This window comes from Acromyrmex echinatior, chromosome 9, assembly GCF_024713525.1.
Source record: "Acromyrmex echinatior isolate Ae372 chromosome 9, ASM2471352v2, whole genome shotgun sequence".
Lineage (NCBI taxonomy): Eukaryota > Metazoa > Arthropoda > Insecta > Hymenoptera > Formicidae > Acromyrmex > Acromyrmex echinatior.
Genome location: NC_141860.1, coordinates 5,756,892 through 5,772,548, shown reverse-complemented (window position 1 = coordinate 5,772,548; position 15,657 = coordinate 5,756,892). Strand labels below are relative to the sequence as shown.

General features: G+C 30.7%; 2 protein-coding genes across 6 annotated transcripts in view; one reads left to right on the top strand and one right to left on the bottom strand.

Annotated features, from left to right (window-relative positions):
* Window positions 1–102: 102 nt before the first annotated feature.
* Window positions 103–2,256, bottom strand: XRCC1 (DNA repair protein XRCC1). Its single transcript, XM_011064656.2, has 2 exons — window positions 653–2,256; window positions 103–569 (listed from the first exon to the last, which is right to left on the bottom strand). The coding sequence occupies exons 1-2, from the start codon at window positions 1,987–1,989 to the stop codon at window positions 443–445; spliced, it is 1,464 nt and encodes a 487-aa protein (XP_011062958.1). The 5' UTR covers window positions 1,990–2,256; the 3' UTR covers window positions 103–442.
* Window positions 2,257–3,415: 1,159 nt separating this feature from the next.
* Window positions 3,416–15,657, top strand: part of LOC105151120 (Kinesin heavy chain 73) — a 46,188-nt gene continuing 33,946 nt past the window's right edge. For all 5 annotated transcript variants that reach the window (XM_011064658.2, XM_011064660.2, XM_011064659.2 and 2 more), the window contains exons 1-2: window positions 3,416–3,763; window positions 10,025–10,112. In XM_011064658.2, the coding sequence (XP_011062960.2) occupies window positions 3,709–3,763; window positions 10,025–10,112 (143 nt within the window). In that variant the 5' untranslated portion in view covers window positions 3,416–3,708. The remainder of the gene's footprint in view (window positions 3,764–10,024; window positions 10,113–15,657) is intronic.

Sequence of the window (15,657 nt, the reverse complement as noted above, 5' to 3'; positions counted from 1 at the left end):
AATTTTTATAATCTATCTATTCAACATCTTGAAGGCATCTTATTAGTTAACTAAGTACCAATTAAACACAAGATAAAAATTCGGTAAATTTAAATGTGAAAGTTTTATCAAACTATGTAAATACCTTTTATTAATTAAATCTTGTCATTTTTTGATGTAATCTTTTTCTTCCAAGACATTACTCATAATTTGTAAAATATTGATATATGTATCTATTAATTTTATATTATTACAATATTTAATTTTAATCGTGTGCATATGCGTGTATGTATATATCAATTGAGTATAAATGTACATGTTTCTATGTTTTGTACATAAAAATATATTTACTGAGAGTTAAAAGAAAATACTAATTATAACAGATGTCGTAATATAAAAGTCGTAATATAAAGAAATTAAATAAATATATCATTAATAATTAATATAATGTTCAATTGAAATATTAATAATCTGAATCAGCATCAGTGTCTATGTCATATACAGATTCTGATTGATTGCCATCAATTTCTTCTTCGCTTTCAGGTTGTGATTTTTCCTTTTGATCTAAAGCGTATCGCCTCCAAGGAAATCTAGAAAATGCATAATTTATGAAATTTCATATATAATATTTCTCAGTCTTTAATAAAAAAATATATTAAAATAATATATTTACCTCTTTTTTTTATCAAAACATTCCTCAATAAAAGTATGAGAAACAATTTTGGTATGATTTTTGAATTGTTGATATTTTGGTGTATTTTTAAAAGCACATATCAAATGAGTGCATTTTTTATTAGTTGTATTTGGATCAGGAATATATTTGGCTCCCATATTAAGAGCCTTTCTCCTAATATCATCTCTTTGTGGATTAACATAACCACTGAGAGAGAATGTAACGTCATTGAACAATTCTTTAAATGATCTTTTGACCGAAACGTGATTGCTTGCCTGTAAAGGAGCATTTTTAATAGATTCTTTGGGCTCTGGCAATCGTTGACAAGTTGTACATAATCGATCCTGCGAATCTGCACATTCAGAGCACTTTTGTTTTTTTCTTCCATTGAATTTTACATTTGGTGAATTATCCAACTTGATCAAAGGACGTTTCTTAAAATTTGGAGAATTCTGAGTAGTATTTTTTACATTATTTTTATTAGCATCAACATTATGTGGAGGCACAACGTCTCCAAAAGGAGTTCTCACTACTTTATCGTTTGATTCATTTTTAGTAATTTTGGGACTTTCATTAACGGTCTTATCTTTATCTTTTGAACATTGTGGTTGAGTCTTATCATTTTTTCCAAAAATTTGATCGGCTTCTCCAGCTTCTAGCTTTTCTAGTAGCGGCCTCTTGATAAGTTTTTGTTCTTGTTGACACTTAACAAAATTCTCCATTGAATCTTTTTTTATTTGCTCACGTAATTCTGTCTTGTAATTTGTCTTCATATTTTCTGTTTTATTAATGATTTTTTCTTTCATCATTTCCATAGGTGTCTTGACAACATGTGGTTGTTTCAATTTGAATTTGCCAAATGCATTTAAGCCTAAATCAATTGTAGGATCTGATCTCAAAATGATGTATGATAATCCAAACAATACTTTTAAATTGGCTGATTGCATACAAGTAACTTTGATTCGATCAAATTTAATCTTTAAAGTGTCTGGATTTAATTCTCTTTTAGTAAATAATTGAACTTGATCTTTGAATTTGTTATTTGCAGCTTCATCGTTTGTCATAAACTGATGGTTGATGATAACTATCCAATTGTCAGGTTCTGATGAGATAGATCCAGTGACAATCACCACGCAACTTTGATAATTGCCAACATCGACTCCCGTGATATAAGAAGGTTCAGCGAGTTGAAAGATGACATGTGCCAGCATTTCTCCCGGTTTGCTACATCGCCATGTGGCTTTCCAATTTTCTGAATTACGTTGAAGAAGATTGGCGGCAGGAAACTTTGGGTGTTCGGAGGAACAGCTTATTATCTTTTCGAATTTGACGATCATTTTAACAAACTCCTATAAGTGTATATCCTTGAAATGTTTTAAAACTCTCAGATTCTTTTCTGCTTACATTTTGCGAACTACAGAAAAATTATATATATATATATATATATATATATGTGTGTGTGTGTGTGTGTGTGTGATTCGTTGCAAATTCAAGATTGACAGGATACTGCAAGTGCCGCCAAAACTATCATATTTCGTACTGTACATATACACATGTCGACATTGACATAACCTATATTACGCGTGGTCGAGAAGACCAGCTGTTGGACAAATTACAAGAAAAGTTATGCCATCTATTGTCAAAGGTAAAAAACAATACATAAATATTTTTAAAAAAATTAGAAATATTTATATCTGCAATCGAATTTCTAACTAGTCGGTAAACAGGCGGTCTTTATTTTTTCTATTTTCAAGAATTAAAAAAAGATAGTAATAAAGATGTATCGGAGTCACTTTTACAAATATGTTAACATTTGTACTTTAAACAAACAGAATGTATATTTATATACATATATTCACATACATATAAAAGTTGTGTTCATAACATTCTGTTTTTATTGAATAATACATTTTTATAAAATTTAGATTCTTATTATTATTAAAAAAATTTTAGTTTATAACGATAAAAATAATACCAAATAAAATAAACTATAAAAATGTGTTTAAAAAAACAGAAACAAATATTTTAAAAACAAACAGAAATAATAAATAAAATACTATTCCATTCTCATTCGATTATGACTTATGATCTACTTAATGCTATAAATTCTTCAAAGCATTTTCTGATTGGTCAATTAATAAAATTCTTTCTTCCGATCGGTCAATCAAACGCTTCGAAGCAATTGTAGCACCAAGTAAATCCTATCCTATAAGATAAGAATACTCGACTGTGATTGGTCAATTCTTATAGATTATGATATACGTCATACAGTTATGACAAGTATAAATAATACTCCATTCGGTGTTGATGAAACCAACCCCAAATCTGTTCGATAATTGTAGATCCGAACTTAGGCCAATATTAAGGCCATTCTACATTGATCGTATCATAGATGTCGCAAGTCACAAACTTACCGCCTTAGAGCGATATTTATAGTCCATTCTTATTTCAAGATTGTTTTAAGTAATGTCTTAAGATGTTATACGGCCCTCTAATTGACTCATAATATCTTAAGACTGTACTTAACAATTTCAAATATAAGAATCGACTATGAATATCCGCCTTGAATATTGGCTTAATTAAAAGCTGCCAATATCGAAAAACAAAATAACCCTATTGAATAAGGAAAAATTCCGCACATAGGGATGTTCTGGGGAATTTGAAAATATTTTGTTCCAATTGCAGAATGACGCGACCCCTACGTGCAGATGACAAGATATTGGTGACGTCATTCGTTTATCGAACCGCTCGCGGTTCCTAACGGCGATTCTCGGAAACACGTTCATTCGATAGCCTCGATAGCCTGGACGATTGTCGTTGTCCTGTGTCCAGCGCTGACGACGGGCTTTAAGCAATATGGCGAAGTGTGTCACGGGAGGCTCGGTGTAGACAGTAGACGCAGTGTCGTTCGAAAGATGACAGGTTCGCGGTATGGGTTGAGAATAATGTGCAAATCGTGCGAGAGTAGACGTAATCACGTGCAGGCGTAATCGCGCTAAACGGTTTTTCGCGATCGTGTGATAGCGAGTGCGCGCGTTTACCGGTGTGCAAAAGTCATGGCTACGGATAAAATAAAGGTTGCCGTACGGGTCCGGCCATTCAATCGTAGAGGTACGTATCTTGTCGCTCTTTAATGTCGCGCTCTTTGACGCGCCACTTGACGCTGCGGGTTACGTCGCGTCGCGCGTTTCTGCAACGTTCCTTCGCTTTACTTCGAAGTTCGAACGGAGCTTCGCCCCGCCTCGCCACACTCCACTTCGTCTCGCCTCGTCTCGCCTCGCCTCGCCTCGCCTCGCTTTGCCTCGTTTTGTCTTATCTTGCCTCGTCTTGTCTCGTCTTGTCTTGCCTCGCGTCACGCGTGGCATCTCGGGGGATCAAAGGAGTCCAAAGACGCGCTCCACGGAAAAATGCAATTGACCCTCGCCTCTGTTGAATGCGGAACTCAACGAAGCGACAGGCATACAGTTTTCGTTCAATCGTTTTCGTTCGTTCCACTCTCATGTTGCCACTCTCTCGTTTTTGTTTTATCGAGTCTTGGACGGACGGTCGCGATTAGCCGCGCGAAGGATTAGCAGGATCGAAGATCATCATCGCCAAGTCGCAAAACGACATTTAATGTTTACGAGATTTGAGATGCTCATCGCAATATGGGTGCTTTCCATTTGACATAAGTCGACACTAGTCGACACTAGTTTTCTGTCTTTGTTATTTGCTGAATGTCAAGAAAGATAAAATGATGCTTGAACTGACTTGTGTCACCAAATGGAAAGCACCCATACGTTTGTGCTCCAGCTATTTGGCACTAAACGTAGCTATCCGATTTTCATTTCGTCATTAATTATGAAGTTCAAGATGATTCACTATGAAAGTCGCTTTACGTCACCGTCACGCGTAGAAAAAATTCAACACGAGTTTCGTTCGTATTTTTTATCGAGCGTTAAGTGATACGATTTGCGTCAACGTTAAACCATGTTAAACAAACGATAGTCTGCGAATCGCAGGTCTAAATTAACCCAATCGCGATTCAAGGTAAATCTGACTTTTTACGAGGGAGAGGGTTGTCACCATAAAAGTGAAATTATTTGTAATTAAGTAGGATTATTCATGAAAAGTCACAAAAATCTAAATTCACGTGCAAATTCAAATTAATTGGAAAAGAAAAACTATCAGAAGGGTCAAAAATGGCACAATCGCAGTTCTGATGTTAAAGATTATGGCACACAAAAATTAAAGCAGTAAGCAAATCAATGTTTTAAACGATCATATGTATCTTGAAACAAGGTGAAAATTACAAAAGTATGCAAATTTACTAGATGTTGACCAAAGAAATTACAAATATTTTAGTAAATTCGTTCACTTTTGTCATTTTAAGATGATCACACAATTGATCTCCACCTTACATTATTATTTTATGGTCTCTACTGTGACTGGCCTACGATTCGCTTACGTTTTATTGCTTAAATTTTGTGTGTTTATAGTCTTAATTCGTGAAATCCAGCGAGATCGAGTTAAGACTACACACAAAAAAGAGCTTAATCGGTAAAAAATATAAGTAAGTCGATTAATCAATAGAAACCATGAGACAATAAACGTAAATTGTAGCAAATCCAAAATTTGCTTATGTCTTGCTGCTGGAGTTTTTTATGTCACAGCCTTCAGTCAAATCCAAAGAGATCCGAAAAACAACTTGAAAAACCACTTTCTCCAGATTGCCAATTGTCAAAACACATCGAGAATATTATCTTCACGATGAGAAGACGCGACACGATTATTCGAGCGCGCGAAAAAAAATTTTTTTCGCCGTTAAATCCTTGAGATTGGAATTTAATTTAGAACAAAAGCAAATAGACACCGCCGACGCGTCAAGTGCGTGACAATACGCGAGAATCGCACCGCGAGGACGCAATCGAATAAAACGCCACGTTCCGGTGACATTAGTCCGATGACCTTGGATTATCGATCCAATCAGAGGAAACATGTTTTCCGGGATATCTTCGATCGAGGACTAATTTCCCGATTCGCGCAAGGTCGAGAAATTGCGTATCGTTACTCACGTTAAAAGACGTTGAAGTGATTTTCCAATTGTCATTAAATTATCATACCATACATCGCGCTTATGCGACGTCGCGGCGTTGGATTCACAATCAGATCTTTAATCAGAATCTTTAAATTATACGTATACATAGCATGTATTACGTTGAGACGTGATTATGTGTTGTGTGCGCGTTCATCGACTCTCGCGTATCATATTATTTTATTATTATCCAGAATAATGACATGCTCGTACGTATACGATCGTACGCTGGCGTCATCGTGTCACCTGCGTAACACCTGCACAATGAATATGCTCCCGTCCTGTCAAGTCTTTTAGTGTTGACTTTAACGCGAGCGACGAGTGATGGCGAGGTGCTGGAACGAAAACGGAGTAACGCGATTCTATCATAGGGTTACGTAATTTTCCCTCTCTTTTTTCCACGTGTTAATCGTCAAACTTTCGCGCTTGTGAGATTTAATTTACACGACGCGACGTCGACGTAATCGGACGTGGTTCTCGTTATTCGATAACTTGTTGCCCGATACTTGCTTTTGTTATCTATCAATCAAATTTACAATTTTTCTTAATCTCTCCTTTCTTTTCTACGACTATTTTTTTCCTACGATTATTTTTAAAAACTGTGGTAACATATAAATAACTTATTATCTATATGTATTGTATATACTGAGAGAGAAAAGTGTTTACTGTGTTTAAAATGACTGTAATTGCATGGTAAAATAATTATGAATAGGAGTTCCATTTTTTATGATTATTACTACTGTAATATTAATTTAATTTTATATATATATAGTTCTCTCAAATATGAAAAAATTACCATAAATTATGATAATTTCAAATATTAATGTACTAAAATATCAAGATATAAATGATAAATGAAATAAACATTTTTTATTTAGTGAATGCAATTCGCAATTATAACAAATATAACTATTTTCTTAAATTCGTTTATTATTTATGTGATAATAATAACTAAAAAATATGTTAAGATAAAACTAAAGATTTTCAAGCAGCGTGTGTGATTGTTATTAATAGCACAATTGACTATATTTGCGTAGATAAAACAATTATAAATATATTCTCGTATAATTATAATATGATATTGAACCGATGAGAATAAATCTATTTATTAAGAAAAATCTCATTTTTTTCTTTCTCGGTTAAAGCAAAAATATTTAAGCATCTTAAATATTCCGGTGTGAATTTATATGTATATTCAATTCTGCAAATCGCGCTTCGATATCTTTTTTCAAACGCGATCATGAACAGAATTGGTAATATCACATATTAAATTGACAAGCAATTTAATAATATTGATGCTAATGAGCGTCTTATAAGAATATTAATAATTTGACGTTAATAAAAAATTTAATATGTGATATTACACTGAGAAAAATATCCTAAATTTAAATAAATATTTATTTGAATAGTGCGAACTGAAATTTACTTACAGTAAAAAAATATTTACTTAATTTACTTAATAAAAAGAAGAAATGATAGTTAGATTAATGATTTTTTGTACCAAATAAATATATACTTTATATTTTATACTAATAAATATTTAATTGGTACTATTTAAATAAATGAATTAATAAAATTTAGTATTTTTTTCATTATACTATTCTAGTTTTATTCATGATTGCGTTTCCAGATTGAAAACAATTTCGGCGCGCAGTTTGCAGAGGAAGTGTATAAATTCACACTTCCGCTTTGATCGAAAAATAGAATTTCTCTTACTCATAAATATATAGTTGTCCCAAAAAATGACGATAAATTACAGTTAAATATGGCAATTGGAACTATTTTTTTCTCTCAGTATACATGTAACTTTTACTTTTATGTTGAAAATAATAGTGATGTTGAAAGCCATTGGCATAATACATGAGAAATATAAGTATGTAATTGGTATTTTTAGAAAGTCGAACATGTGCATTGCACTTTCGATTTTTTTAGTGATTTTAACGATACGAGGTGTAATTACAGATAATAATTTATGAACGATATTTAAAGATAGATTTTCGTACAAGTGTGTAAAATCTAACAATAAGAATAGGTTGGACTTGGATGGCATTGCACTCTATTACCGCATATCATTTCTTAAAACATTCGATGTACTTGTTATAACATGGTGTAACGTTCTACGTGACGTCGCTTGGGCATACAAAGAAGCCATTTACTTTCTACCTAGTTTTATGAGTCATCACCACCTTCTTTCTTAATCGTAGATATACCGTCCCGGTCATTTCCCTGCCTTTAACTGGCTTTAATGATTTCATATTATCAAGATAGCGCAAAGGTTACGCGAGAATGTAATCCGAATAATATTGCCCTCATTCTTGGCCCTATTCGTCCTTCGATAAGTCGCTCTATATCGTATAAATGATTTATTTCGCCAAAGATAGTAGTGCAACGATACGAAATGGCGAGCGCAAGAAATTCATTGGAGAAAGTGCACAGAGAGAAACGGTCTCTTGAGTAAACTGACCCGATTAAATACTATTTTGATGAGAAATAGGAGAATAATGGCGCTTTTATTTTTATATTCCAGTTATAATGTTTTTATTTTACAAATAAATACAGATAGTACTGTGTAGAGCAAGAATTAAGCAGAGTTACAAAATTATACGATATTCTTTATATTCATTTTTTTATCATTGAATAATCAGGCGAGAAAAATATATTCATCGTAACTAACTATGTATTATTAAAAATAAATATAAACGACACGTAAAGTTCCTATAGTTGAAATGAACGAGAAAAGTTCTTCGTAAAGATTGTTTTTATGTCTGTGCATACAAAGTGCAAAGTCTAGTCATATAAATAAGAAACAGATTCTCGCTAAAAGATCATCGCTCGATTTTTTAAATTTTATGATTTTACTTTTCTTCTTTTGTCTCACATCGAGTTTATGTCTTTATGTCTATTAGTTGCATATTTAATGCCTGTCGACTTGAATCGATTTTGCGAATTCTCAAACTTTTGCGTAGTTTATCTTATAGTACCATCGAGAAAAAGATCTGCTTTCAAAATTTCTTCGAGTACTGAGGGTTTAAGATATACATATGTTTTTAATATTTTCTTTTTATAAGAATAAAAAAGAGCAATTTTACTGAAAGAAATAAATCTTAATTGTCATGTTTCATATTTCTATGTCAATAAGAAATCGTGCAGCTAAATTAATTTATTGTTTTATTTATGATAGTCGATAATTTTTATTTATGATATAGAAAAAAGTAATGGAGTTTTGATACACTAAAAAAAAAAATAAATTTTAATAGATATTTGTTTGAATAGTTCTAAATAAATATTTATTAAATGTAAACATATGTTTATTTCATACAAAAACCATTAATTTGATTTAACTAACTTTTTTTATTGAGTAAATATTTAGTTATTATAAGTAAATGTTTACTTAGTAAAAGAAATATGTATTAAAATTTTTTTCAGTATGGATGGAAATTGTACAAACGCTATCAAAGTGACGAACTTATCTAATTCTATTAAATTGTCATCAAAGATCGATCTGGCATATCTGCTATATTTTTGTTCTTTTTTCTTCCTTTTGATATTAAAGCTATCGTAAAGACAATTGATACCATCTTATTAATTTCTTCTTAATTTTTATTTATTTCATGCTTAATTTTTAAACCATCAATGCCTTCTCCCAAGCATACATTTTTGTGCCTTTTCACATTGAATATCAAATTATCCGACTTTGGTGCAACGTATAATCATGATTTATAATAGCGTAAGCTCATCTTATTACTAAAACTTGGTAACTATTGAGCGATCTTATTACGCTGAGTATCTTATTGCGCTATGTATGCGACGACACGTTCTACAGTTGATCAAAAGTCGCGTAAGTTCTTGCTGCGTTGTCACATTTAATAAAACCTTGCTCAGTTTCATCAAATTTTTTAACAATGAGGAAGACATAATTATGTAAATACAGGATATTCGGATTGAGAAAAATGTCTGATTGAAAATGAACGAATCAGAAGATTCTGATTATATCAATCAGAACTCCGTTCAATTAAAATTTTAATATATTTAACCAGAAAATTCTGATTCATCCATTTTTAATCAGAATTCCAATTAACCAGACATTTTTTTCACTACGTATTTCGCGACTGATTCTTGCGTAATATTTAAACAATTATCAGTCGATATGGCTATATTATTTGAATACGCAATAACGATGATAAAAAGAATGTGAAGTAATATATTATACTTGATTTGATCTAACATGGATATACGCAGAGATAACGCAAATAACCTGAATCATTTTTATCCCGATTAATTTTTTTTTCTCATTACAGAGCTGGAACTCTGTACACAATGTGTCGTCGAGATGACGGAGCAGCAAACCATCTTGCAACATCCTACCACAATGGACAAGATCGATCGGTGAGTAATTTTCGATCTTTCCATTTACTTGCACTGTTCATGTTTTCAGGACGTATGAAGACAGACTGCAACATAAAATTATCTACAGAATTTGATTTCTGTATATGACACTTATCTCTGACAAGAGCGGATGCGTTGAAGCAACAAAATACGATAATATTTTGAAGAAAGAGTCTGGAAAAAAGGCTTTCTATATTGTCATTCTAAAGTGTTAAAGCTACGGACTGCAAGTGATAACGTCGAAAGCGTGTTTGTGCCGGATAATTAAAGTACATATTCTTATCACATTTTAGATAAAATTGTCGTCTCCACAGTGATTGGATTACGACGGTTTCAATGATATGGCATAAAATTAAAAATATGAATTACGCTGTGGCAGTTTTATTAGATGTTTTCATTTTCACTCATAAGGTAAACAAATCAGTTAGTGGACATGATTCGATTATTGGACAAAATGATAATTTTAAATATTAAACTTTTAATGATATATAATGACTCTAAATAAATTCGTCTTATTAAATTTTTATAAACAACGAATTTATTTAGAGTCGTATCTATTATTAACTTAATATTAAGAATTTTTCAATAATTTTATCCAATAATTTGATCATATCCACTAATTATCTACTGGTACATTTATCTACTGTTAAACCTGTAGTGTCAAATTTTACCTAATTTAAGTCACCACTGCACCTACTAAATATATTGCTATTTTATACTAATAAGATAATTAAATTTGACATTATATAATGTCAAATTTAACCATTATTTTAGTATAAAATAACGATATATTTAGCAGCAGTGATGACTTAAATTAGGTTAAATTTGACACTATAGATTTAATATGTAGTGTTATATCTTACGTCATGATATTCGAATAAATTTGGATCAATGCATGCTTTAAGATTATGAATATACCAACATACACATATGTAACGGAAACTGTCTACATATTCGATACTTGCATGCACGTTGGTTCGTTTGATACTACATTATCTTCGGATACAGAAGTGTACTGAACTTGGCACGTACGTAGGGTGGACGAACGAAAGATCGAAATTCAAATCGAATTTCACCTAATTTTCGCGTTGTTTCGTGTTGGTCAGTCGCGACATTTTTACGAGTACGTTACACGATCGATGAAATGTCACGCTATTTTTACAACACGATGACTCGTGATGGCGATAGCGATATCGTCTTATGTAGGGAAAACTCGCGACTTTTAGTCTCTATACGCGGATTTTTATTCTTGCTCTGCAGGTGATGTAACAGCGTTATATGCGCGAATTACGCACGTGCTGTTGAATCGATGAAAGGTCGCGGCGTATATCTATGATGTATGTACGCAGATGATCCTAATCGCGCGGGAGTATCGATAAGATTCTATTTAGTTCACATAGGTATGGGATGATCTGATCAACTCCAAGGTTCTTCAGTCTTTTCGCATAATATAAAGATTCGATCAAATATTGAGAATAAACTTGTAATTGATATAAGCATTCTTGAATTTTTTCAAATTTTTTGACCATATAGTTTTCTTTAAATAATTTTTTTAGGTAACTTAAATTCATATGAGAAGAAGGATTTTAAGTAATTTAATTGTAAACAAAATATAAGCATTTTGAAAAGTTATATAGACGATAAAAGAATAGAGCTTAAAGAATATTTTAGAATTAAAAAAATAAAGTTTTATTTTTAATCATTTTCGTATATATAAGAGTATAAAATTTTCATGAATTAATCAATTCTCTTTGAATATGACGCTACATTAGTGAAATATCATTTGTATCAGAATTATCAATATCTAAATTAAATTTAAATAATTACTATAATTTTTCTCTTTAATATTTTCTACATAAATGTTTCATTTTTTTTACGAAAAAAATATTTTTCAATAAATTATTATTTTACGGCGCGCTTAAATTTTATTTATTATTTATTCTTTAGAAAATGGCGATAGTATTTTGTATCCTTTGTGTTCTCGTGTGAAGATAAGAAAAGTCACGTGACTCCTCTCTACTTTTTTAAGCTTCTTAACTTAATCCGCTGATTAAATTTCAGAATTGCCAACTGCAAAATTAAAAATATCCTGATTTTATGACAGCTGTGAAGAATGATGTAATGTGGCATTCCTTTTTCTTTTTTTTTTTTAATTAAAAAATGATTAATTTTAAATAGTTGAATAAAGGCTTTAATACACAAAAATATAAGCAGTAAGACGTAAGCAATGAAGCCAGAAACACATAGAAAAACAGAAAGCAGTAAGATGTAAGCAGTAAACGAATTGGCCCATCACAATAGAAAACATAAGACAATAATGTTCTCTATTATAATGGTAGATCCAGAATTAAACACAAATCCCCTTTTTGGGTTTGTTATTACTGTTTATTGTTTTACGTCTTTATCGTATTTGGTCAATTTGCTTACTACTTACATTTTATTATTTTATATTTTTTTTGTGCCATAATCTTAACTTTATATATAAACTTTTGCAGTAATATCTTTACAATGCGAAGCGATCACTGTTGTCACTTTCGAGAACGCAACTTTTGAAACGACATTTAATCTTATACACAATACTCTAAATAAATTTTATTTATTTTTAATTTTAATTCAAATTATACTTGATTTTCTATGAAATATTATATTTACCCTGTTAAATTTATAATGTTAAATTTAATCTAAATTTATAGTATTAAATTTAAGTCGTTACTGCTTCTATTCATCATTGTCATTATTTTATACTATCATTATTTTATACTAAAACGATTTAAAACGATTAAATTTGATATAATAGTGTCAATTTTTTTAAGTATAAAATAATGATATATTGAGTAAGAGCAGTGACGACTTAAATTAGGTTAAATTTGACATTATAGATTTAACAGTATAGCAAATGGTTTATTTAATTGCAATAGATTTATTCGTTTAACGATTTTTCACGTTACGAGTGTCCTCGGTTTATATGCAAATTATCGAGTTACTGTCACGCATATCACGACGCATGCAACAGAGTATCGTCTAGTTTACTAGGTCTTATTAAAAACGATTCGTTATGAGTGATTGCTCCCGTATGATTATACCAGTATAATTATCGACATGAAAGAGTGCGCGCGCATAATTTACTTAGCACATGCGATAAAGTCATCGTATCGTATTTCGTAGACCCAACGAAAAAGTGAGTCACATCTATTATGAATACTCATATAACTACAAAAGTAACAATAAAAGAATCATATAATACCATAAAATATTATATGATTCTATGAATAAATAATCATATAACTACATATATATGTATATATATACATACAAATATATATACAAAGTAATATGAGCTATATATATATATATATATATATATATATATATATATATAGCTTATATTACTTTGTATAAAATAAAATTAAGGAGCCGATTCTGTAACTCTTAACGATAGTCATTGATGTCGTTGCGATCAACGACTGTCATTAAGAGTTACAAAATCGATCTCTTAAATGCCATTATTAGTGGTTTGCTAATGTTGATATTGTAAGGAACTATTTACATATAATTTTTATGTTTTAAAGGGACACAGAAAAGCTTTATATTTATAAGAACAGTGCAAATGACTGCAATGTTTGACTTAACTATTATATATCATGTTAAAGAATTACTAAGTGCTTATTGGATGATAGACCAATTAGATAAAAAATAAAAATTAGCAAATAAGGGCGAATCAGATTTCCATTCCAGTGCTCTCTAGGTCAATCAAGTTATCCTTGTTTAACATTCGATGAGCAATAAGGATAAAATGACACCTGGGTGGCATTTGGGTGGAAATCTGAACATAGCCTAAGAAAATGCGGAGAGAAAGTAGCCAATAAGAAAATGCGATTGTTGGCATGCTTCGAAATAAAAACAATGTGCTACGTACTCTTATAAATATAGAGCTTTTTTTAGTAAGTACGCAAGCGTGACTCTGAAAGATGGGAAAATCAGAGAAAATGGTCTCAACATTTCTCAACGTTTTACAGTATTATATATCTCTTAACATATAGCTTATCGTGTTGCTAATATTAATCACGTATAATTGCGTTATAATGTTATTTCTGAAATAGATCTCTCACAATAAGGCGAATATCGTGTTATTTGAATAAATTCTTAAGCACGCGAACGACGTCAGGTTTTGCGTTTACTCTCGAATGTGTAATTTCTCAACGAGTTCTCAGCGAGTCATCTTATGTATCTGTTGCATCCTTTATTACTGAAAGAACGACATTGGCTTTTCGAGGAATTATCTTCTCTCTCGTTTCTCGCATTAATGTGCGTACGTATGATTCTTATGGAACTGACAATTCTTGTCGAACAGACCCTAATGAATTTTACAACGCGTTTCAACTTTTTTTATTTATTTTATCTTCAGTTAAATTTATTATATCTTCAGTTATCACGGTATGGGAATATTATAAATGAGTCATCGATAACATATCTGTATCTATTTTTTTCAGCTATTTTAAATAATTCAATCCTATTAATTTCAATACTAACTTTACATATTTTTAGAAGGTTTAGTTGACTTAATCATAATGAATTTGAATCTTCATCTTTTGAATGATTATGGAAAAAATAGTCATCTATACATAAAAAAATTAAAGGATTATGTATATATATTTATATATATACATATACATACATATATATACATATATTTATTATATATACTTATTCTACTTTCTAAAAATAGACAATTTTTAAAAGAATGTAATTTTGTAAAAAATAATGAGATGATTAAAAAAACATTTAAAGCTTAATGTCTTTACTTTTCATATCGATAATTTAGATAATTTAGATAGATGTGACTATTTTTTTACAGAACTACACGGAAATACAATAAATGGAGATCCGTCAAATCTCAAGATTTTTTTAAATCTTTGCAAAATTTCATGGCGTAAAAAACTGCACAAAACAGTTTTCGAAAAAGTGAATCTATCTTTAATTTGTACTTGTTGAGCATTGTATGATTATTTTTACGTTACTGAACATTGAGATAAAAAGTATCTTTTTGATTGCTCACAGAAGACGAATGAAGTAACGCTCGGTATTCTTTAAAAAAAGAATAGAAAAGTCTAAATTTTTTCTCTTTAAGTGTCACTATTATTTTTTGATATAAAAAAAACGTACATAAATTCCGCTAAAATGAGATGCTAAAAATAAAATTAAACGATTGATACATTACTATTTAGTTGATATATTTTGGCAAGAAATGGTAAAAATACTGTGATCTTAACGTAATTTATATCTTTCGTGTTGGAAGCAACGACTTTGGGCAAACAACATTCGTTTGATTTTATCGCAAAAGACGCGCATTGTGTGGAAGTTACATTTACGCGGTTAGATTTACGCTTCTTTATGTGCTATGTAAACAGTGTGTGTATGTATTATATATTGTATATATATATATATATATATATATATATATATATATATATGGTAAGTGCACTTTAAAGAGAAAATTTATACCTTATTTCTATTCTTTTTTTAAAGGTACAGAGCATTACTTTGT